A 23518-nucleotide genomic window follows, 5' to 3' on the forward strand; every position below is an offset into this window, starting at 1 on the left:
TGTGAGAATGATAGAGTCAAGCTGTGTTGGCAGAACTACCCCCAGCCAAGTGCTGTCCCCACCACATCAGGCAAGAAACCACACAAAGCAGATACTGTTTTAAACAACATTCTGCTCAAAACTTACCTCTTGCTTGTGAGATTTATCCTGCTGGTGAATCCCGTTAGCAGACCCAGAATTTCCAACAGTCTGCAATGGAAAACAGACAACACTTAATGAAGAGGGACACAGATCCTGGTGGTTTTGCTTACAAGCACTGAAATTTGGCAAGACTGCCTTGTCCTTCCTTAGCTGCCCACTCCACACAAGGAAAGGAGGGTGCAAAAATCCCACCACACTCCTGGGAAGAATCTTCCTGCCCTCTGCACCCTGGCTCAATCCCCCTGAGCCAGCTTGCATCCCTCCCAGCTACCAAACATCCCCCAAGCTCCTCATGGACACAGACCCACTATTCACCCCAGCTCTTAAATACCAAAACCCAAATCCAGCCAAGGGCAGTGTTAGCTGCAAAGCACAGCATACTGAACATCCAGCACTGAAAAGGACGTTTGCCATTTCCCGTTTCCCATCTCTGGGGACAAGTCTGGCAACCAGGACACGCTATTCTATCTTTAAAAAGCACAAGAACTTTTAAACATTTATAATGTTTCTCTAAAGAGTAGTATGGAGCCTTTCAGCTTCCCAAACATAGTACAGCCAGCACAAGCAAGAGAAGAAAGCTGCAGCCTGAAGGCCCAGCATTCCCAATGCTGGGTGCTTGGGCCTTGGCAATCAGAGTCACATTTGTTGGTGAACTGCTGATGGCATTTTGGGGAGACAAGACTGCAGAGTCCAAGAGCCTCGGTTTCCTTCCTCACTGGGACCATGAAAGTGCAGAATTAACCCTACAGGACAGAGGTTTAGCTTGATCACGAAAACCAGGCAGAAATGCAAACTAAGCTCTGATAAGAGACTGAGCTGTTTGCCAGGCAGTGGATCCTACCTGGATGGCAAGAATATTGCTGCTGCCAGGGCTCAGCACCTCCCACCACAGGCAATTACCTGTCTGCAGCTCACCCAATCTGGGCACTGACCAGACAGCTGATATCAAAAATCAGGCTTGAAGTCTGGTCTCGGAATATGGTCACAATAATGAACAAAGTGGTGCAATTTGCTTGAAATTAAATAAAAAGCCTCCCAGATGGAATCACTAAAACTCTTCAAGAAAAGAGTCTGAGTGCCAAATCCTTGTTATTTCCTGAAAAACTGTGGGTCAGGCATCTCCCAACAAAAGAAGAAGGCAAAGATTTTCTTTCTGCCAAGGCAAGATACCTGGGCAACAGCTGCTTCCATCAGAGAGGACACAGGAGGTTGGAAGGCGGTGCAGAATGAGTTACAGTGGGCATGTGGCTTCTGGGGAAGAACTATCAATTCCCTAACTATTGCAGCAGGATTTGTTTGGACCAGCAATGTCCTCAGCCTCAGCTTGAAAGCCCCTGGTTAACAGTTTTCCTTCACAAGGGAAAGGGCGAACAGATTTCAAACCGAAACTAGGAAGGTTTGACCCAGACCTCCCTGTAAATAGCACTTTAGAAACCTGACATCAACAGAAATTTGAAGCCTGCCTTCCCACAGTAATCCTCTGCTTCTCTGCACCTTGGATTGTAGTTGAAGACATAATGCTATTCTGTCATGTCTCTACATTTTCTTAAGCATGAATATATCAAACTAATACCAGGGATATCTTAGCTGACCTCATAAGGTCTGTTCTCATTCACTTCAGGTAAGATTAGTCATTTTCTAGAACTGGGGAATGGGTAATTACCACCTGCACAACTTCTGGAGATGGGAATGCAAAAGGGAAGATTTCCCTTTCTCAAGAGACTGCATTAAAGCAAACAGAGAATAACTTTCCCCTCCTGTAGCTGCCAAGAGATGAGGCTGCATTTGCATTTGACACATAGCAGTTACATCAGAAGTCACTCTGGAGGTCCTGACAGGATTATGACACATCCTGGACTGCCATAAACATGTCAGCACAACTCCATCAGTCCTGCCTGGTGCTGGCAGATGCTCCACTGCAGGATAGAGAGACTTGTGTGCAACACACAGATGTTCAGTGAGCCAGCAGATCTTTCAGGGTTGCAGTTTTTACTTTGCACCTTCCTGACCACTGCCCATGCCACTGCAATGCAAACAGTATTTGCTGTATCCAAAAGATACAGTGGTGGGAAGAGAAGGCTTGACACCCCCCAGATTTCCTAACACAGCATATCTCCACTTGCATCAGTGAAAAAATGCTCTCTGCCCATTCTGTGGCTAGTGGCTTGTTCTGTACTACCCTAAGGTATCTGCTTGTAACTCATTCTTGCAAGAGAAAGACATTTTTCAGCTGAGAATTTAAATGAGCAAGTACAAGAGAAATGACAGTGCACCTGAGCTCCAAAAGCCACTGCCTATTTGCAGATCCAAGAGAAAATACAGCTAGAAGAATATTCAAGGACATGAAACACAAAGCTTGACACAAGGGGCAGGTCACTTTGCAGGAGGAATGAGTGAGGGCTGAGACTCCACAGGTATGAGATGGAAAAGCCAAATGTTGAGAGTCAAGCTATATGTACCCTTCAGTTTCATAAAGAAATATGTAAGACAGGCAACAGAAGCAGCTTTTCTTTAGTCAGAAGAAACAAAGGGAGATCAGAGGAAGTGGTGGAAAGAAGACAGAAACTGGAGTGGGAACATTCACAGTCCATCAGCAAACTCACATCAGACACCAAAGTGGTAAGAGAGCTGGTAAGAGAAATGGAAAGCATTTTCCCAGAATCACCTGCAAAGTTTCTGCTTAGGGACACACAGATAAATCTCACAAGGAAGAGGGATGCCAGAAAAACCTCACCTCTGAGTCATGAACACATGCAGCCAGACAATACTGTACACATAAAGAACTGTTACTCACAGCGCAACTTCCCCAAAACCCCATGTTTAGCAACCATTCTCTGGAGCACAGAGGCATCTGTGCTTACCAGCTAGCAGGGATTTTACAGCATTAGGCTACATCTGGCAGAACAAGGCCTTGTCAGGTTGTTCCCAGCAAAGAGGAGACTCAGCTGATGGCATCACCCCCTGAGCACAGGGCAAGACCCCAGGGGAGTGATGAGGGCTAAGCAACCCTGTTTGCTGATGTTGTACCTGTGTTTTCTCAGAGGAGAGCCTCATGGCTTCCATGAGCTTCTCCATCTGGTGTCCCTGCTCCAGCGCGTTGCGCAGCACGTCCTCGGTGCTGACGAGCCGGTGCTGCAGCCGGATCACCTCTGACTCTGAGGAAGGGTCGATCAGGGAGTATCGCCGCTGGTCCGTCACCGACTTCTCCTTGTCCTTAAGGCACCAGAGGGAAAACAGGAGATGTTATATCAAAACCAACAGCTGCAGAAAGTCAAGGTAGAAATCCACATGATGCCTAGAACCACGCTGCGATTTCAGCAGCAGGTGGGGGCAGAGCACAGCTCCTATGAAGTGACCAGAAGCAGCTCCAGTTTGTTCCCAGCAGTGCAAATCAATTATTGACATCTCAGCCACTGGAGGACGCTGAAGTACACGGGAATTTGAGGATACTGCCTATTCTTGGATCAGAGAATATGTAAAACACATGGGGTGGCTGAACGACCTTCAGTTTCTCCCACAAATTGTAGCCCTATTTAGCCATGGATCTAAAACCTGTGTGAAAAGAAAAACACTGGAGAAGGACACAGCAGGCTACAGCTTCCTCATGAGGGGAAGCAGAGAGGCACACACTCATCTCTGCTCTCTGTGACCAGGGACAGGACCCAGGGAATGGCTGGAGCTGTGTCAGGGGAGGTCCAGGTTGGAGATCAGGGAAAGGTTCTTCCCCCAGAGGGTGAAGTGCTGGGCACTGCCCAGGCTCCCCAGGGCAGAGGGCATGGCCCCGAGGCTGCCAGAGCTCCAGGAGCCTTTGGACAATGCTTCCAGGCACATGTGATTGTTGGGGTGTCCTGACCAGGGCCAGCAGTTGGACTTGATGATCCTTGTGGCCTTTCCAACTTGGGATATTCTGTGCATTCTGTGACATACGACATGTGGATATCTTTGCTGCATAATGAGGTGCTGCTAAGCCAGGCCACAGCTCAGTCACTGTCAGGAGAATTCCCATCAGATGCTCAGCAGCACAAAAGAAAACACAAAGACCTGGAGCAAGAGTGAAGGGCTCAGACCCCCCACCCCCCGCAGCAGTACAGAGCCCTCCCGCCCCTAGGCCGTGCCCAGGATGGGTTTCAGTGCCCTCACCAGCACAACCAGTTTCTCTCGAAGCCCCTTGATGTCATCCTTGAGCTTCTGCTCCTTCAGCCGCCACTCAGCTTTGTGCACCTCCCGGCTGAGGTCGCGCTCGGGCCCCGGGGAGTGCCGGTTGGCCTCCAGTAACAAGGCCCTCAGCTCGTTCAGGCTCCTGCAAGCAGCAGCAGGGAGAGATGAAGACATTCCCAGAGCCCACATACCACTGCAGCCCTGCTGTGCTCCCTCCCACCTTCGCTGCAGATCCAAAGTGTGAAAAATGCATATTTTATGATTGGCTTTTTGCAAATATTAAAATTAATATTATATGTGTAATGTTAGAAAGTTATGTTGTATTAATTCTCTTAAGTGGTGTGTTAAATATAGCTTTAGGTTATAACATAATGTTAAAATAGAAACTATGTATGTGGGGATTTTTTTAAAGGAATGAGATACTCGCTTTGAGATAACAGTCACAAAACACCTAAATCTTCCAGAGAAGAGGAATTTATGTTTTTCTTATCAGAAGAAGCTAATTTCTTCAGGCCTTGCTCAGACTCGAAGACACCGTGGGGATTAGAAGCAGCTGACTTATACCAGAGAGAGTTTCTTGTTTTAAATAGAATTCATGCATAACCATGAAATATGTATGAATATGCATCAGTGTATGGTTTTTAAGAGTTAGTCCTTTGTTCACAAAACATGCTTGCCGTGGCTTAAGTGCCCGGGAGCATCCGTAAATCTTTTTATTGTCTTGTAATTGTCCTAACTCTAAATTTAATACTCTAATTGTATTACTATTTTTATAACCATTTTATTATTATTAAACTTTTAAAATTTTAAAAACCAAGTGATTGGAGTTTTTCACACAAAAAAAAAGGCTAGTGAGCAAATCTGAGCCAACTCCCACCACTCTTTTCTTGTCCCACTTTGGCAGCTGAGAGCCGGCACAGGCCCTGCCTGGGAGCAGGGCAGCAGCCAGCCCAGCTGGCTCCTAGGTGACTTCATTCAGCATCTACACTGAACTGAGCTGCCCTGCAGCTCCTGGCAAGCACTGAAAGGGCAGTGTCTTCTGAGAATTCACAGCCTCTAGTTCTAACCAAATTCACACATCAGCATCTCTAAAGAACTGAAAGCTGTGGGCTGGATTTCAGCAGTGCAACCCTACATTTCCTCTGGTGGTCATTACAGTACCCAGAAGGAACATGAATATTCACAGAGCCCCTCTGTCTGCAGCTCTGTCCTCCAGACCAGCACACTGACCTTTCCTTCTTGAGCAGCTCCTGGCTGATCAGGACCAGTTGCCCTGAGGCATCATGTGTTTTCTTGGTCAAGGCTTCCAGTTCTCCTTCCAACCTCTTCTTTTCTTTGAATATCAAATCAGCCTTCTTTTCTGCTGTTTTGCATTTGTTTTCCAAAGCTTTGAGAAGCAGAGGATTCAGGGGAAGAAAGGTCACTTAGTCCTTTACTTACATCCCTACTTTTTGCCTTTTCCCAATTCCTACTCCTGAAAGCATAGACCTGATTAGCTCTTGACTGGATGTAGTTAAGAGGACACACCCAGCTTGACTGACTTCTGCTTCATTAGCTTTACACAGAAACAAGCCCAAACCCTCCCTCACAGGACACGAGTATCTGCTGCAGTTTGTGTTCGATTCCTGAATTAATTTCTACCAGCAATAGCCATTCAAAAACCAGCAGCATCATGTTTTACATCAGCCTATTTCAGCTCTGGGCTCTTGTTCAACACCAGGCTGTAGGACAAGCAGGGAAACATTTCACTCCCACCAACACTGGATTAGGGAAACTTACCACTTACTTGGGCCCTTAGAGTTTCAGTCTGGGTCACCAGGGATGACACCTCTTTGTCTCTCTTACTCAGCTTGTCCTGGAGGTCTATGGGGGAATGAAAAGACAAGGATGAGAGGCTTGGAAAATGCTTTGTGCAAATTGGGAAGGTGTCAGGTGCACAGAATGGGTCAGGGTGCAGTGGGCACCAGGGTGGTACACTCCTGTTGGCAAAGAGACACTGCATCTCACCACACCTGGAGCTGGGATGCACTCTGGGAAGTTGTATCAGACAGGGTTAGGAAAGCAACCTCAAAGGAGGAGGGGGAAAAGGCAATAAAACATTAATTTAAAAAACCCAAAATGAACTTTCAGCACATTTCTTTGTGTCACCTCCTACAGCGGAAGGCAGAGACTGTTTCCAAAGACATGCTTTCTGGAACTGATGCATTTCCATGCTTGGAGCTGTAGATCTGAAGTCTGATGCTTTTGTGGCTCAAATCTGACCTGGCTGTTTTCAGAACATCTTTCTGGGATTTATTCAGTGTGGAAACAATGCACACGTGGACTGAGCACTGGCTGCTGGATCTAGTTAAGATCTGCCATCACTAGGCAGGAATTTCCTGTCAATCAGCAAACAATTTGGTGTAGAAACATATTTTGGTTTGGAAAGGAACTTAAAGATCATCTTGTTCCACACCCCTGCTTTGGGCAGGGACACCTTCCACTATCCCAGGCTGCTCCAAGCCCTGTCCAACCTGGCCTTGGACACTTGCAGGGATGGGGTATAACATGGATGTGTTCTACAGAATCCCATATCTGCAAAGACAGACGAGGCTTGTGAACAATGCCTGGCTTGCACTGAGGGCAACGGAAATAGGACAAAATATCTCTGAATCCAGCTCTGCTATGGCTCAGACTCTGTTACAGCTCACCCTCTGTGAGGGGGCTGAGTGCAGTTCAGGTTGAAATACACTTTATACAAGTTTCCTGAGTATATAAGTCTCACATTTTGTCAAAAGGATGGATTTGATTTAAAGTAAGCTTAATAAAAAGTAATTGTCATTATTTGAAGCCAGTCACATTAATATCTACCATTATAACTCATCTCCTGTGAGCAAATAACATTTAATGTCTGAATTTTACCTGCTGTAAAAATTTGTGATGGGATGGAAATGCACCTATTCACTCAGATTTGTCTCCAACCTGCACCATCTGCATGGAGAGTATCTAGCACAGGTAAAAACATCCACCCCTGCATATGCCCAGCTTGATTAGAAGGAAAAAACAAATCCAGACAACAAATGCCATTTGGCAAGTTTTGACAGATGAAATGTCTTCCTAAACCCCTGCCATGTAGCCATCCCTGCAAGAGCAGAAAGTCAGAAGAAGACAAAGTGTATGAGTCACTAGAACAGGGTAAAAATAATAGCTCCATACCTTCCATAGTCTGCTTCATCTTTATCTTTTCTTCTGAAATATCATTAGTCTCAATCATCTGGAATAAATGTAAAATATAAGATATAAACTACCCCTTTACCCAAAGATAAGCAAAAGTTAACAACCAGAAAGCCCCACCCAAAGCAGAAGGTATCCCATGTCCAATTTAGGATGTTTTACATCCTTCCCAAGAGGGAAATAAAAGCTTTTTTGAGGAGCCACTTGTCCAGCTGGGTACTAGTGAGGCTGACCAGAGTGCCCACACACAACACACAGCTGGAGCACAACAGCAGGATTTACCCAGGAGGGAACAGAGCTCAAGTTTTCCCCCACAAGTTCTGGTTCAGCTCTACACACGCAGAGGGATGGAGGAGCTGCTGTCCCTCAGACCAGGCACCTCTGGTCAATCATGACAAATACTCAACTGCAAATGCTCTCCAGCATGCAGCTTGAGACCTACCAGTCAACAAATTCCTCAACTTCTGTAGAACCTAGCTATGCCAAACGTTATAAAAACATTGATAAAATAGTAATTTATTAGAGAACTAATGCATTCATTAAAATAGTAACAAGCAAATGCTGTGTCCATACAGGGGATTCTGCTTTTTTTCCCCACCCTCTTTTCTATATGGCAATGAAAAGCCAGAGACTACAGAGTTTCCAATGCCAAGCTTTCTGTGGCAGAGGCCACAACTGAGCCCTTCACACCTCTTTCCATCCAGCAGCCTTTGTTGGGACCTCAGCACATGCCCAGACCCAGCAGCTGCTGTGGCCACCACAGTCAAAAGCCCCAAGGTCAGTTCTCTGAAGCCTGGGCTGTGGGACAAGTCAAACAGAAGCAAGAGAACCCCCAGAGGACAAATATGCTTCCTGATGTACTTTTGGTATGGAAAAAACCATTTAACTACTCCTGGGAAGCACAATTGTGGCTCTCCCTTGAAGGTCTAGGAAAGACTGTCACAGGACACCTATGCTTGTTTAAAATACTTGGACAGTGAATACTGCAGTCACTTGAAATTAACTAAGACAATTTTAAATAGAACTTGCCCCATGATACTCAAAGGCTTTCACCCATGCATTTCTTCCCATATTCTCCTGATTTTAATTGACACATAGTTGAAATAATTACTTCAAGACTTCCCTGGTTCTAATCCAATATCAATATCCCCCAGAGCCCTTCCATTTATCTAAAGGGCTCTGGAACAAGCCTCCAGCTTCTTCTTTTCCATTCATTCCTGTTTGAATATTGGCTATAATGTGTTACATGTTGTAATAATAACCCCTTTTTCCCAGGGTCCTGGCTGTACTTATTGTTCCCAACTGTCCTTACTAGATGAAACATCCTGGAGCAACCCTTCAAACACTATTAATGCTGGAGATTCCTCCTTGGCCTTTGTTGTCCTCAGTGTGCCTATTTCCAAGGTATGGAGTTCTGACTTAGACAACATGGAATTCACGGGCTTAACTTTGCTCCCTGGAGGTGCAACTGGTTTCAATGGGGCTGTTCACATTGGGAAATTAAACACAGGCATTGAATTCATTTCATTGGCATCTCTGTCTGGAACAGAAACTACATCACCAGTGAAATTTCAACCCAGTATTCTTAAAATGTGCACATTTTACAGCCTTAGACACAAAGGCCACAGTAAATTGACCCCTTCATATTACTACTCTTATATCAGCCTTCCCTGGTCTCATATTCAGTCAAGCATTTTATTTCCCCAGCCTGGTGCCATTCTGACCTTTGCTGGCAGCTTTTTCACTATAACCCTCAACATCAGCATTTCCTGTCTCCCATTTGTGCTGTGAAGCCCCTGCCCTGCTGTTGACACACTCCCACCCCATCCCACAGTTCAACCATTCACTGCACCTCTCTTGCTCCAGGTGCTGAGCAAGGTTGTCTCTTTGTCCACCCTATCCTCCTAGCACCCCCAAAGAGTCCTGCCCAATAGCACACCAAGACTGCTGCAGCTCCTACACCTGCACTGTAGGAATGATGGTTTTCCAGCTCAGAACTCTGCTTGCTCAGGATGAGAGCCCACCCTGACAAACCATGACAGCCCTAGTCTGCTGCCACAGCAGCCTCCAAACTCAGGTGTGGCCCCACTTGCTCCTTTTTCCTGATTGTCCCACTGTCCTGGCTTTCTAAAGTGGAAAGACACCTTCAGCATGGAGATGCAGTGCAGAAAGAACAGTGTTAGTGGAAGAAAAAAACATCCAGATATTTGAAGCCTCAGAAAACTGCACAAGGCAGCGGCTGAGGAGTTACCAACAGTGATAATTAACAAGCAAAATGACCCCTAAGTCATACATTTGCATGCTGAGAAGGATGCAGGGCCTCCATGGACTGCAGCTTGTTCTCTAAGACAAGCACTTTTTCCTGCAATCTTTGGATTTCCTGTTTGCTGTGGGCTTCTGTTTTCTGTAATGTTTCATAGTCCAACATCTTCTTTTCAGCCAAAGATATCTGCTCTTTCAAGAAAGCTATTGCTTGTGTCTGATCTGTATATTCACCATGAAGTTTCTCCAGTTCATGCACCCTCAGCTCAGCATCTCGACACTTGTCCTTCACATCTTGGAGCTCAAGAAGGTGCTGACTGCTTTTGGTTTCCAGTTGCATTTTCCAGTTGCTGTTGCTCTTTTCCACTTCATCCAAAGCCTCCTGCAGCTTCAGTTTGAGACTCTCTTTCTCCTTTATATGGACAGCTGTCTCAATGTCGTGCTTTGCTTTCAGGTTCTCCAACTCAAGCTGGTGCTCCAACTTTATGCTCTCCACCACTGCCTTCAGCTCCACAATCTCCTTGTGCTGGGTGTCAGGGCCTGAGTTGAGCGTGGCTTTCAGGTCCTCCAGAGACTTCTGGTGGTCAGAAGCTAACGTGTCCAACTTGGACTTCCAGTTGTCCATAAGCCCCATGTTCTCATTAGTGGCTTGCTGAACTTTATGCTTTAGGTCAACAATCTCCTGCGAGTACTTTTCATTGACAGATTTCAGCTTCTCCATCTCCTGCTGGTACTTCTTTAGCGTCTTCTCGTACTTCTCCTTCAGCTGGCTGCTCTCCTTCTGGTGCTCCTTGTTGGCAGACAGCAACTGATCCCGCAAGCGAAGAGCTTCCGACTGCAAGCCCAGGTTGTGCTCAGGGGTCTCTGCTTGGTGGGAGCTCTGCAGGCACTGCCGGAGCTCGTCCACCTCGCTGCGCCTGAGGCTCAGCTCCTCCTCCAGCTGCAGGATCCTGGACTGCTCTGCCACTGTGGTCAACTGCAACATGACAGAACACAAGGTCAGTGTGCCTCTCATCGCCACACCTTCCCCTTAATAAGCATTCTCCAGTGGAAATAAATCCAAAGTGCATTAGTCAAAATTCAAATGAAGAGGTAAAGAATACCTGGTACCCTCCAACCTGAGCACGGTTTTGTACCAGGGTAACCAGCACTGACAACTCACAGTTATGTCTGTGCCAATTGCAATTTATTTTTCCTAATACAAACCTCTTGCTTTCCACAGAAAAACACCTTGGAAATAACCCTTGAAATTCACTAGGGAGCAACAGTGGTTTATGAAAAATAATGTCCTGGAAGGGCATTATGTTTCCAGACCAGGCATCTTGCCAGATGATGCACAGAGGAGATGTGACTGCACATGCAGGAATTTCACAAGCATCAAAACCAGCATTAAGCATATCATGTTTCCTTTATTGCTCAGCAATCCTCAGCCTGCAGACCTCTCTTCTATAACAGAATTTGTTTACCCTGGTGTAAAAAGGAAAAGGGATTTTTACATACGAGTACTTGTTAGAGTTTATTAGCAAAGTCAAAATAACAAAGGAGGCTAGAGGATGCAAGACAATAAATCTGGCCATGGTACACATTGAGTTTAAAGGCTATGGATCCATGTTTTGCCATCTGAATGTAACCTGGCAGGGCTGAACTCCCTGCAAGTCACAGGAAGTACAGGGTGCTGCCACTATGGGTGGAGAAGAGGATGAAATATTAGAAAAAAGCAAAAGAAACAAGGAAACCAAACTCCAAGAAATCAATTTCACTTCAATTGCCATTTGCCCAGCAGCCATCAGCCCAGGAGGCTGGTGGTCATTATTTTAGATGGGCACAGGGGACTTCAAACCATCCAGGCCCTTTGGAGACCCTCCCATTTGTGTTTTCTACAGCTCTCATACCCATTACTGCTCACTGCAGCAAGTTTGCTGCTTCCCACACCACACCAGCATGAAAAAGCCCTTTCCACATCTGGCTGCTTTTAGGATTCCTCTGGGCAATCTGTCCTATTGCAGGCACAGCCAAGGATCAGAGTGGGCCCACCTGCATCCACCAGTACCTTCCACTTCAGATGGCAGCTCCCACAACTGGCAGGGGAGACTGGAATCTTGATTGCAATGTTATTTCCTCTTACAGCCTGGGGGAGGGCTCGAGGCAGAATGAATTGTGCAGAGTGTGAATATTATTGGGATATGTTAAGTGAAAAATGAATTGTAAGAGCTCATGTGTCAGATGGTGGCGTGGGGCAGAGAAGCAAACTCAGTCTGAGAAACAAGTTCCCCACAAGAGAAGCAAAGCTAGAAATCATATCATACTACTATTTCTGGGAAAGAGAGCAAATAAAAAACAAACAAAATCAAGGAAGCTTTAGTTCAAGCCAAAATCAATCAACCCCACAAAAACCAAAAGAAAGAAACCCAAAGCAAGGCATCATGAGCACCAGGGCAGTGCAAGCGCTGTCTGCAGGCAGGGCAAGTGAGGGTGCATTACCCTGGTGTCCTCTAATTCTCTGAGGAGTTTTTCAGCCTGTGCCTTCTCAAAAAACAGGCTCTGCTCGAGCTCCCGAATTCGGGCATGCTCCAACTGCGTCTGAGTCTGGTCACACAGAGAGAAAAAAAGAACAGTGGAGATGGGAGGAAGGGAAGGGAGAGAGAGAAAGAGAGGGAGAGAGAAGGCTGCAACATCATCTCCAGCATACAAGACAAGGAAAGGCCGTTCACAACAGGAAGAGAATAAAAACCCAAACAAGGAGGAAAAATCCAGCCAAACAGAAAATGGTCCCTACGGGATTTTACATAGTACTCGTAGTGGCTCTTCACAGGAAAACTGAATCTGTGATGGGAAAACATCCTTCTGCATTAGAAACCTGCTCCAGTGTCTTCCTGCATCAACTTCCTAAAAAGCAAAGCTCCCACCAGTACAAGGCCCTTGTACACAGTGAATACAAAGACATTGCAATGATTCTCCACATTTTTCCTCAAGAAGAGTCACAAGGTAGACTGAAAAGAGTTGGAAGTTCCCGTCCTCTTTTTGCTCTGGAGACAGTGTGAATCCTACACTGAGTGGGAAAAAACACCAGGCCATACTGTACATGGCATGTTGTAAAACAAAAAATACACTGCACTGAAGAGATCAGAGAATTGAGATCCCAATTTGTTCTATAAATCAGGGCTTTGAGTTTGAATAGGCCTGACATGAATTTCAAAGTGACTTTTTTACAGTAAGACTTCCCTAATTTTGGCACAAGAAAACAGAATGTTTTTGGTTGGTTGGTGATTTGTTTTCAAGAGGTTTTTTTTTTGTTTTGTTTTTTTGTTTGTTTGGGTTTTTGTTTGTTTATTTGGGTTTTTGTTTGTTTTGTTTTGTGGGTTTTTTTGTGGGGGTTTTTTTGGTGTTTTTTTGTTTTTTTTTTTTTTTTTTGACAAATTATTCAACTAAGCACAAGAAGTTCACGTTATCTACCCAAATCCAGGAGCACTGGCTCTGGGCATTGCTTCAGTGCCTTTCACTTATAAAGCTGAAGAACCACAAAGCTGCACTTGGTGGCAAAGCTCAGCACTCCACAACCACCAATGTAATATCATGTAAAATTCCCTATAAATAAAAGAGGAGAGGAGACATGGGAAGGTGCATGCACACTCTGGCCTTCGCATTTTTTTAGCTTACAAAACCCATATTTTCCTTACAATTAAACTTAATTAGTCTATCAAGTTAAAAAATTAATCTAGCAAAAGGCAAGCAAACCTGCTCAGAACCATTTTTTATCCCCCTTTTTCCCCTTCATTTTCCATATAATTATTTGCTTCCTCCCTCTTTCTATTAGAGCCAGTTTTAAGGATTTTCTGCCCTTGCCTACAATAAAGCAAGGCTTGACTGGTTGTGTACAAATGATAGAAACAGAAGTTTAAGAAACAATCCATGTTTTATGCTTGCAAAATATCACTGTACATGTATTCATAGATGGTGACATAACTGCCATTTTTATTCAGATGGCTCTGTATTTTATGTATTTTAACCCTGAAGGAGGGGAGGAAAAGATGTGGATTCAAGAGCCCAAATATTATCAAAACCCCAAATTATATAACTTAAGTGTAAAAGCTGGCTTATTGCATCCTAATAAAAAAAAAAAAAAGGCATTAAATAAATTAAATACAATTAATTCTACTCCATGTAGAGCCCTAAGATTCACATCTCAAGAGGGAGCTCCAGGATTGATTTTACTAAAAAGAATACATATTCCATTAATACCAATTAACTAACTGGTCTGGACTTCTCAAAGAGATTCTCTCCAGGCTCCTGAGGTTAACATGCTCAGTCATGCTCTCAGTCCCACCTGATATTCTTGCTCAGTATCTATTAATCCTGCTATTCTCCAACTCTGGAAAAACATAGGAAAATACAGAAAAAACCCAAGCAAACAAAAAACCATGGGAAAAAATAGATTAACTGTTTTACAGTCCGTAAATCTTAGATTTACATTCGATCCTGTATTACTTTATGTAAGTTGGTTTGCTAGTACTAGCCAGTATGAGTCAGAACCTTAAATCCAAAATTTTCTTCCACATTGAGGAAGCCCAGATATGAATTTCACATTTACTTGTAGCTATTAGCCTTAAATTACTGTTCACAAATTATAAACTGAGTTCCCACTGGCATTCAAGACGTGCTGCAGGATCCGGGAGATGAGCATGAAAGAGTTCCTTGATGACGATAATATTTCCTGCAATCCATGTTTTTTTACCACAAAAGTCTTTCCTGAAAGCTTTTCCTACATTAGCTTTTCATCTTTCAAAGCTCTTGAAAGCTTTTCCTGCATTTGTTTTTCATCTCCCAAATCACTACAGCATCAGCTGCCAACCAGGATCAAAATTGGGCTGAATTCATAACTACATTTCAAGGCTAAATCCACAGCTGCTCTATCAGAGGTACAAAACCTTGATCTGTACCTTCAGGCCCCAACATATTTTTTCTCTAAGTTAATTACTTGCTTCTGGAAAGCTTAACTGTCTCCACAAAAAAAGCAGGAAGGTGAGAATTAACTCTAGTGGGTCAATCATTCAGTCTGAGCACGCAAATTAGGCAGACAAGATGTAAAATCTGGCCCCAGCCAAGCCCTCTGCCAATGCCTGTGCTGGGACTGATGCTGGACTCATGGAGAGCATGCCAGTTCCCTGGATCAGAGGAAATCAAGCATTCCTAAATTATTTGTTCTTTTGTACAGACAAGCATGGAAGTGAGGACAGGACCATAATGTCCTGCTGAAAGTTTGGCCACATCCCCGTTGCAAAATAATTCCTTCCCAGCCCAAAGGAAAATTAAATCCAAGACTGTGAGTCCCAAACTGATAAAGGGAGCTCTTATCCACAGCAGTTTATCATCTTGCTAACCATGGTGTTTTAAAAAAAAAAATATATATCCATATATACCCTCTGGCCAACCCTGGTCCCATTGCCATAATTACACAGCCAGGCTTAAACACTTGGAGCTTACAAAGGGACAGTTCACTGCTCTCAAAGGGAATGATGCATGGATCAACCACCCTTCTCTAAAGCACTGTGGGAAAGCTGTCAGCTCAGGGATGAAGAGAAATCTGATTTTGCTCCCCCAGAACAGGCATGAACTGCACTTGCTGTGCTTCCACAAAGGTCTGCTATCAGTGCACTGCTAATTTACACCCTGTCAAACATCTCCTTCAGCTTCTGGATGAAGAAGAGAGGTTTACGCTAATGGATCACAGCCACAGCAACATACCCATTTCCTAGTTTTCCCATTTTCCTGGGCTTTTATTGCTATGAGTGACAGTGAAGCACAGGAGCAGGGCCCTTGACATTTTTGGCTGTTACTAACCTGGCACTCTGGCTAAAGAGACAGAAAACTCCCTTGATTTACATTTGGAGAACAGAGCCTTGTTTCCACAGAAATATTTTCTGTTCCTTTTTCCCCATGGAAAAGCCTCCCACTCAAGGGCCAACATCACTTCATCCCAACATCCCTTCCAGTTTGCACAATGTTCACTGCAACAGCATCTCTGAGCAGCAGCCCCTCCCGGTGACAGGGTGTCAATCCTGGTGTCAAACCCACACTCGTGGGCAGTGAATCCCACATGAGGATACCTCAGGATACACAGCATTTTGGCTGGAATTAAACGGCACCAATCAGGAGACTCCGTGTGCCCATTAGCTGCTGAGAGCAGCACACCACAGGGACAGGAATTGAACTGTCAGTTCATTTCTAGAGTGGAAAAATGTATGTTTCAACACATTCAGATACAGATTTTAACATGGCTTGGCAACTCAGAATGACAGATTAACTCCAGGCAGCCCCAAGTGTGAACAGCAATTGGGCACCACACCAAAGAACAATCCTCACAGTTCACACTACAGTGTGCACAGCAGGTCCAAAGTCATCAGTAAAGTATTGTTAGAGGGGAGCAAGAGGTGGCAGAAGTCACTCAACTGAGGCCCCACATGCAACTTTGGATCCCACATTTTGGCAAGATCATAAGGAATTACCTCCAGGTCCCCTTTTGTAATGGATTCTTCCTCCACACGGAACTGCAAGTCCTCCACTTTCCTGGGGAAAGAAAGGGACACACAGAGCAATCAGGAACACTCAGCTCAGCACCCTCTGTTTAAGCAGCCATTGCACACGAGCCTTTCCACTATTAACCAAGTTCTATGGATTACTGCAACCATCAATGGAGAGGTCATTAACAACAAATGGAAAAGCTGCCCAAAAACTACTGATAAGCTTTTTGTGCTCTAAAACTACCCACCCAATATTCAAAAATCACGTCACGGCCTGCAGAATCCAACTCTGAGGGGAGAGGGATACAGACCACCTTTGGATACAAACAGCTCAGCAGATGCTGAGCAGCAAGCCCCATGGAGCAGGACAGTTATAAGCAGCTTTCCACACACAAACGTGGCTTTTTTGCAAGGTACATCCCCTCAGACACACAATTACTGTTCTCTGACACAGGATCCTGAAAACAAGCAAAGCACCAAAAGGTTTCACTGGATTATTTAAACCTTGTTATCCTGCAGCTGAGCACTGGTCAATTCCTTTGCCAAATGCTCAGGTGTAGCAGTCAGAGGCCCTGAAAGGCCTCCATGGCGGTCACTAGCCTAAGATAAGAAATGCAGAGTCATGATGAGTGGAACAGAGCTGCCCCTCTTCCGCACATCAGAGCCCTGTTATCTCTCTGGAAGGCTATAGGTCGTACTCTCCTTGACCCCAGCCACTGGACAATTTCCAATCCCCCAGTACCCAACTTAAACCCTCACCTCTGCCCAGTTCAGCGGAAGAGCTGTCACTGGAACCCTTTGCAGAAGCTGCCAATAAAGACAGCGCTGCAGAACTCCACACAGCCTTCACCTCTCTCCATCCCTGCATCTGTCGAGGCACTTTGTGAGCACAGAGCTGAAATCACTAGAGCTGAACTCACTAGAGCTGAAATCACTCCACAAGTGCACACAAAGTAGCCAGTGGCTCGGAGCTGGCCCAGGGGCCCAGGCAGGCTGTGCCTCACCAGCACAGTGCTACCCGGGACACCTACGGCGGCTGCTGCCCCGGGGCCAGACAGACCCCCGGGACCCCAGGCTGACATACGCAGGGTCCATACAAAATATCCCAAGAGAACTGGATCCTCTGCCTCCTTGGCAGAGGGTGGGAAACTGTGAGCTAACCTGACAGACAGAAGAGCCTTCCCCACAGACTCTACAGGCCAGTCATGCATAAATGCAATAAAACCACACACATTAACAGAGACATGCCGAGGAAACCCTTCTTTTTTGGAAGAGAGAAGCCAGTAACAGTAGAAAATAGTTCAATTTTCTGCTAGACTCATTCCTCTTTTTCTCTTTACTGATTAAAAAAAAAAAAAAAAAGGCTGAGGATGTTTAGTTAGTAGCCAGATGTAAGGACTATGATTCTGTTACAGATAAAAATAGCTGTGAGTGTACGTAACTAACTTCATAAACAAGCTTCCTCATCTAAACCTCTTCTAATTAGAGGAGGGAGGCATCTGTTGATATTTAGAGGAAAACTCAGCTGTCTTGGGTTAAAGGGCCTCCTGGAGCTGGGAAACCAGCTGCCTACCAAGAGCATGGGGAGACTTATGCATGAAAGAACATTTCATCCTCAGGAGGGGCATCAGTAATTGAAATCAACACTTGTTTTCAGTTATTTAATACACAGAAATGTTTTTCTATTCCCACTGAAGAGTTTAATTATACACATGGAGTACCTGGACTCCAAGAATGACATACAGATCTTTACTCTGATCCCAAGAGGAAATGTATGCACCATGAGATATGCATGGATGGGGGCCTCTGGCATGTGGGGAGATGGCGAATCACACTGCTGTACGGTTGCACTCCAGTTTGGCTTCCCTTCCTCACAAAGAACATCCTCAAGATCAGCCCATCACAAATGGAGGGGAAGAAGGGGACTTCAGCAAATCCAGGCTGTGATTTGCAGGAGGGTCTGTGATGGCCCAAGGTGCAAATGCCTGTTTATGATCCAATTTATATTTCACACTATATCCTTAATTCAAAACCACCTGAAGGCTTCCTTGCTGTCCATACATGACTTCACCTCCCTCACACCCATCCACTCCTGCTTTACCTCTTCTCCTCTTCCAGCTGGTTCAACAGCTCAATCTTCTCCTTCTGCATCCCATCCACCAAGGCTCGTGCTCGCTGGAGGTTTCCTTCTGCCTCTGTGACATACTGGAGCAAAAAATGAGCCCGAGACACAAATGTTAGCCATGCCTGAAGTAGTACAAAGCTGTTCAAGAAAGGGTCAGAACTAGGGAACAGAAAGTTTTGATCATCTGTTTCAGAGGATGCTGTGGTAAGAGCACATTTTTTAAACAGCTTAGGATGTAGGGATCAAGACAACAAAAACTGCTCCGTCTCCAGCAGCTGTAAGTGATCCATGCTTCAGTCCCTCTCTGACCGGACCGTTTTGGAGACTCCAGCTCTGATTAGAGTTAAGAACTTGAAGCCTGAAAAGTTCTGAAAATCTGGTCAGAGGTTACCAGTGCAATTCAGCCCCAGTCATGAAGCAAGAGAGATATTTCAGACTTTTGTTAATTCATTTGTTACTGATAATTACTGGAAAACACAATACACAAGAAGAATGTCAGCTTGCAGTTGATTTCCCAATTTCTCCTGCATTTCTGACAGGCAGGTGTGACCCACCACACCATGCCATCCCTGCTCCCAGGTAGCTTACTTGGCTTTAAAAGCATGAGTAAAGAATTTAGGAGAACAGCAGATGATGAAGAACTATATACTGACAAATAGCAGAAGCACAAATCTCTTTAAGCATTTTAATACATAAAATATCCTCTGTACAAATGCTTGTGCAACAAACAAACACACACCAACCTAATATGATCAGCCTGTTTTCCTTCCAGATTTCCTGCCTTTATTAATGTTATAAAAGCATCCTCTCTGGTGGAAAAGCAGTGGCATATGAACTGAGCTGATGTTCTCAGCACCATAAAATCACTGCAATGCAGTCACAGCCACGGCCAGATTCAGTGGCTGAGGGGAACAAATTTGCCTTCCACTTGCATTTCAGCATTGGAATGTATTGATCCACCAGACACAAACTATCTACTGCCTCTGATCTGGCACAGGCATTTTCCTGCTCCTGGCTCAGGGCAGAGATAGCACATGTGACACTGGGAGAGTAGAGAAAGAGCCTCAGCTTAACTCACCACATAAAAGGCAGAAATTCAGAGCCCAAGTTTCACACACAGTGGTAACATTATGATCTGACACTTTCAGGGGATATGAAATATTCAGACATTTGAGAGCTAGTGATAAAAGGCCCTGTCAGCTCCTACCTGCTCATGCTGGGCCTTCATGATGGCAATCTCCTTCTCCACCTCACAGATGTGGCTGGTGGCTTTGGCAACCTCTGCCCGCTCCAGGTCACGCTCTGCCAGCAGCTGCTCAATGTGCTGCTGCTTCTCCTTCAGTGCCTCCTGCAGAGCTGTGGTGCCAGAGATCTTCCGGGCGTAGCGAGAAGAGGTCTCTGTCAGCTGGGAAAGAGTTAAAAAGAGATGGGGTAAAGCTGTGTCCTTTCCAGTCCAGAGCAGCTGAAGTCCCCTGTTAAATCTGGAATGCTGCTCACCTAAGGATCATTTATTCAGCTGAACAGAGCTGCAGTTCCAGCTCTGGGCCCTACAAGGGAGGCTAAGTCTGAGAAACATCTGGACAATGCTCACAAGCTCAATCGCTCTTCTGCACTGCAATGAACACAACATTTCCCAAAGGACACAACATGGGGTGGGAACTGGGTCAGGAAAAATTTTCGTGCATTCTATCATCTGCCTTCTTAGATATTGATGGCCTGCACTGATGAAATCCCAAAAAGTGAGCTCAGCTGGGTAGACTGATCTCAAGTGGAGACCAGTATGGGGTTATTTGATCCACTCCCAGGAATGACACTGCACCCTTGTCCCTAGCCAAGAAGGCTGTGGGTGTTCTGCAGCAACACCACAGCAGAGCCAGAACTTTTAATAGTATCACTGCCTGCTCTGCTTTCTGCCTGCTTCAGCACCTGCCAAAACCCCAGGCATGTGACCCAGGACATTGTCACCCTTCACAATGAGACAGCCACAGTAGGAGCTTTGCACAGCTGGTCAGTGGAGCAGCATGACTATGTGAGACTGGAAAGAGTGTCCTTTTTCTGCAGGGATCCCTTATAAACCTGCCCTTGACAGCAGAACTGAGATTCATCCCACTGCAAATTGCACTTCAGGCCCTTCAATGGTCACAGTTGCTTGGTGTCCATTACTTGGAGGGAGACTCTGTGTGAAGTGGGTAACAGTCACACACTCCATCCCTCTCACCTCATGAATGCTGAAGGAGCAGCTGCTCTGAAAAAAAACCCCCAACCCTCCTGCTTTGTGAAGCTGGGTCACAAAGGTAGATTGAGGAGCAGAGACCACGCAGGTGCTACTTACCAGCCCACTACGGCTGGGCCTGCCGCCGACGGACGAGGCCACGGAACTGACGGAGCTGATGGAGGAGCTGCTGGGGCTGTGGGTCAGGGCTGACACCCCCATGGCCATCCGCTTGCTCTTCTTCGCCTTGGCAGGGCTGGTGGATGGGAACCCGATCCGGATCACCTTGTGGATGGGAGCAAAGAGGCCAAACTTGGGTGGGCACTGAAAGTACCTAGAATACAGGAAATGCACCAAGTGAGAAGTGGCAGAGCAGCCATCTCACCCAAGCCTTGCAGAATGGCACTGCCACACAGTAAAAAAACCCCACAGCTCATCTCTGGGTGCTTTGCTGTGGCATTGCTTCCTGTGTACAAGTAGTTGGATTATTCTCCTTTCCTGCTTGTAGTACTGGCAATCTCCCTGTTTGCATTTGTGGTGCTTTAGCAGGGGGACCTGAGGTAATTGCCAAGCACTGGATGCTGTGCACTTTGATAAGATGCCAGGAAAGACACAGCTGGTAGCCTGGAGAGCACAGATCCCAGAACATGAACACAGCCACAGCACACGCACTCCTTCCTCACCAACCAACCTTCCCAAAACTTGTGTGTGCTCTTTACCCTGCTTTGAAGATAGTGATGTAGTAAAGTGTGTCTGCAGGGAGATGTCAGAAGATGGACAGGGCTCTACTCTGTGCAGCTCAGCAATGAGACAAGAGGCCATGGGCAGGAAGCTCCAGCTAAAAATTAGGAAGAACTTCCCTGTACAGTGACCAAGGCCTGAACAAGCTGCCCAGAGAAGGTGTGCAGATATTCCAGAACCTTCTGGACACAATACTAAGCCATGTGCTCTGGGATAACCCTTTCTGAGCAGGAAGGTTGGACTAGATGACCAACTGTGGTCCCTTCCAACCTGACCCACCCTGTGATTCTGTCAAATTAATCTGAATCACACAGTTCTGTATAAATGTTCCACAGGGCAAAAATCTTTCCTACCAAAACAGGAGAAAATGGCAGCTCAAACCTTTGAAGCTAAAAATACAATTACAGCAAACTCCTCCAGCATGTGCCACCTCCTTTGGGTGGCAGAGAAACTGTTTCCTATGCAAACAAACTTGGAAAGATGAAAGGATGGAAAAGGGAGGATCAAATAATTACAGTGCATGGTCTCTTCCACAACTGCAGTGAGCCCAACGATTCTGTCTCTCCAGACCCCTCTTCCAGAATAAAAATGAGCCACAAGTCAGTGTCAAACCCTGAAGACTCCTTCAGGGCCTTGGCTGACCAGCATAAATCAATGTTCATTTGCTGCTGGCCAGCTGCACTGCAGCAAGAAAAACCAGATCACCTCCAGTATTGTGTTCCCCTAGTTTCAGGGGAGCAGCCAACACAAAAAGCTCCTCTAAGAGCTTTCTCCCAGGCCTCCCAGCAAGAATAGGACTGAATACTGGGTCATAAAATAATCTGTCCTATGTTAATATAAAAAAGCAGGTTCTAATAACTAAATTACACAAATCCACTTTTACTAGCACAAGTTTTCTCTCTCTCCAGATGTGACCAGCTGTTTCCCCAACTCCCTTTTATTCTTAAGTGCTGGCAGCCATACAGCTGTGTCACAGGCAGACCCCTGTGTACTTGGGAGGCCAGGGAACAGCCTGACCTCCAGATGAGAATAAAATTAAATTTTAAACATCAGCTCAGATCTATGTTTTTTCTATAACAAACTTTAAACAACCCCTCTACAACCCCAAATCTCGCAGCCTCCTCGACTTCCTGCCAACACAGGCCCTTGGGTTTTACAAACCAGCCACACCACAGGCTGACCTCTTGAAAACCTGCCAAAGCCCTGCTCAGCATCATTTTCCCAAATTCCAGTAGGCACAGTCAGGCCAACAGCCCCTTCCACAGCTCTACGTGCTGTAAGCACAGACTGGTACTTGTGGCTGCACAAGAATCCCAAATGTTAATTCCCTTAAAAGCCTCTGACAGCTCTTAGCAAGTTCAAATTTGCATCACTATGTCTGCCCATTTTCTTTCAGTCCAGATCGAAAGTGGTTGCAATTAACTTTTATAATTCAGAAGCAGGGACTGGGTCCAAACCATTTGGTAGAAAAAAAAAAAATCTACATGAAAACCAAGAGCTGCTCTCACTGAGTGTGGAGGAGCTCTGTGCTCACATTACAGAGAGGAAACAGGGCAGAAAAGTGGTGCTGTGATGGCAATGCAAACTGCAGGTGGAAAACAGCACAGGAAATGTTGAGATAGACGGAAAAATCTTCACTGTCCAATGCTGACAAAAAATGCAAAAGTAAAAGGTCTGGGCAGTTTAGTGAGCAAGGACTCTGACTGGAGCAGAGAGAGAAGGGAGAACAGTAAAATAAGCAGGTAACATTTAAATTACTAGAGATGAGTACATGGAACTTGCTTGGCTTTGTGGAACTGACACCAAACCAGCACCTCTGTAGTCTCCTGTGCAGACAAGAAAGCAGATGCAGCAAACCTCAGCGCAAACCAGCACCATCTGATGTACAGAGGGGCTCCCCACAGTGATACCCTGTCCCCTGGGCCACTGCTACTGACCCACAGCCTGCAGCAGCCTTCACTGAGGAGCCACAATTGCCAGGAAAGCTGAGCCCTGAGGCCTTCCCTTGCTGCATATCCACACCTGAACCTGCAGGAAAATCAGTAACCCACTGTGGGAAATGAATTTATAGAGAATTCTTAAAGCCTGACAGGAGGCTCACACAGAGTGCATCTGTATGCAAACCTTGAGATGAGAAATGCTGGCTTA

At 45.6% G+C, this 23518-nt stretch overlaps 1 protein-coding gene across 3 annotated transcripts in view; it reads right to left on the minus strand.

Annotated features, from left to right (window-relative positions):
• The window catches only part of CLIP2 (CAP-Gly domain containing linker protein 2), a 97773-nt gene that overhangs the window by 4399 nt on the left and 69856 nt on the right, over nucleotides 1-23518 (minus strand). For 2 of the 3 annotated variants that reach the window (XM_053995335.1, XM_053995336.1), the window contains 12 exons: nucleotides 20750-20963; nucleotides 19625-19822; nucleotides 18394-18497; nucleotides 16278-16338; nucleotides 12256-12360; nucleotides 9806-10750; nucleotides 7495-7552; nucleotides 6079-6162; nucleotides 5530-5686; nucleotides 4282-4441; nucleotides 3169-3354; nucleotides 127-189 (listed from right to left, as the gene is read on the minus strand). In XM_053995335.1, coding sequence (XP_053851310.1) covers nucleotides 127-189; nucleotides 3169-3354; nucleotides 4282-4441; nucleotides 5530-5686; nucleotides 6079-6162; nucleotides 7495-7552; nucleotides 9806-10750; nucleotides 12256-12360; nucleotides 16278-16338; nucleotides 18394-18497; nucleotides 19625-19822; nucleotides 20750-20963 — 2335 coding nt within the window. The remainder of the gene's footprint in view (nucleotides 1-126; nucleotides 190-3168; nucleotides 3355-4281; nucleotides 4442-5529; nucleotides 5687-6078; nucleotides 6163-7494; nucleotides 7553-9805; nucleotides 10751-12255; nucleotides 12361-16277; nucleotides 16339-18393; nucleotides 18498-19624; nucleotides 19823-20749; nucleotides 20964-23518) is intronic. The other variant, XM_053995337.1, reaches the window with a different exon arrangement.

Source organism: Vidua macroura, chromosome 20 (genome assembly GCF_024509145.1).
Source record: "Vidua macroura isolate BioBank_ID:100142 chromosome 20, ASM2450914v1, whole genome shotgun sequence".
Taxonomy (NCBI): Eukaryota; Metazoa; Chordata; class Aves; order Passeriformes; family Viduidae; genus Vidua; species Vidua macroura.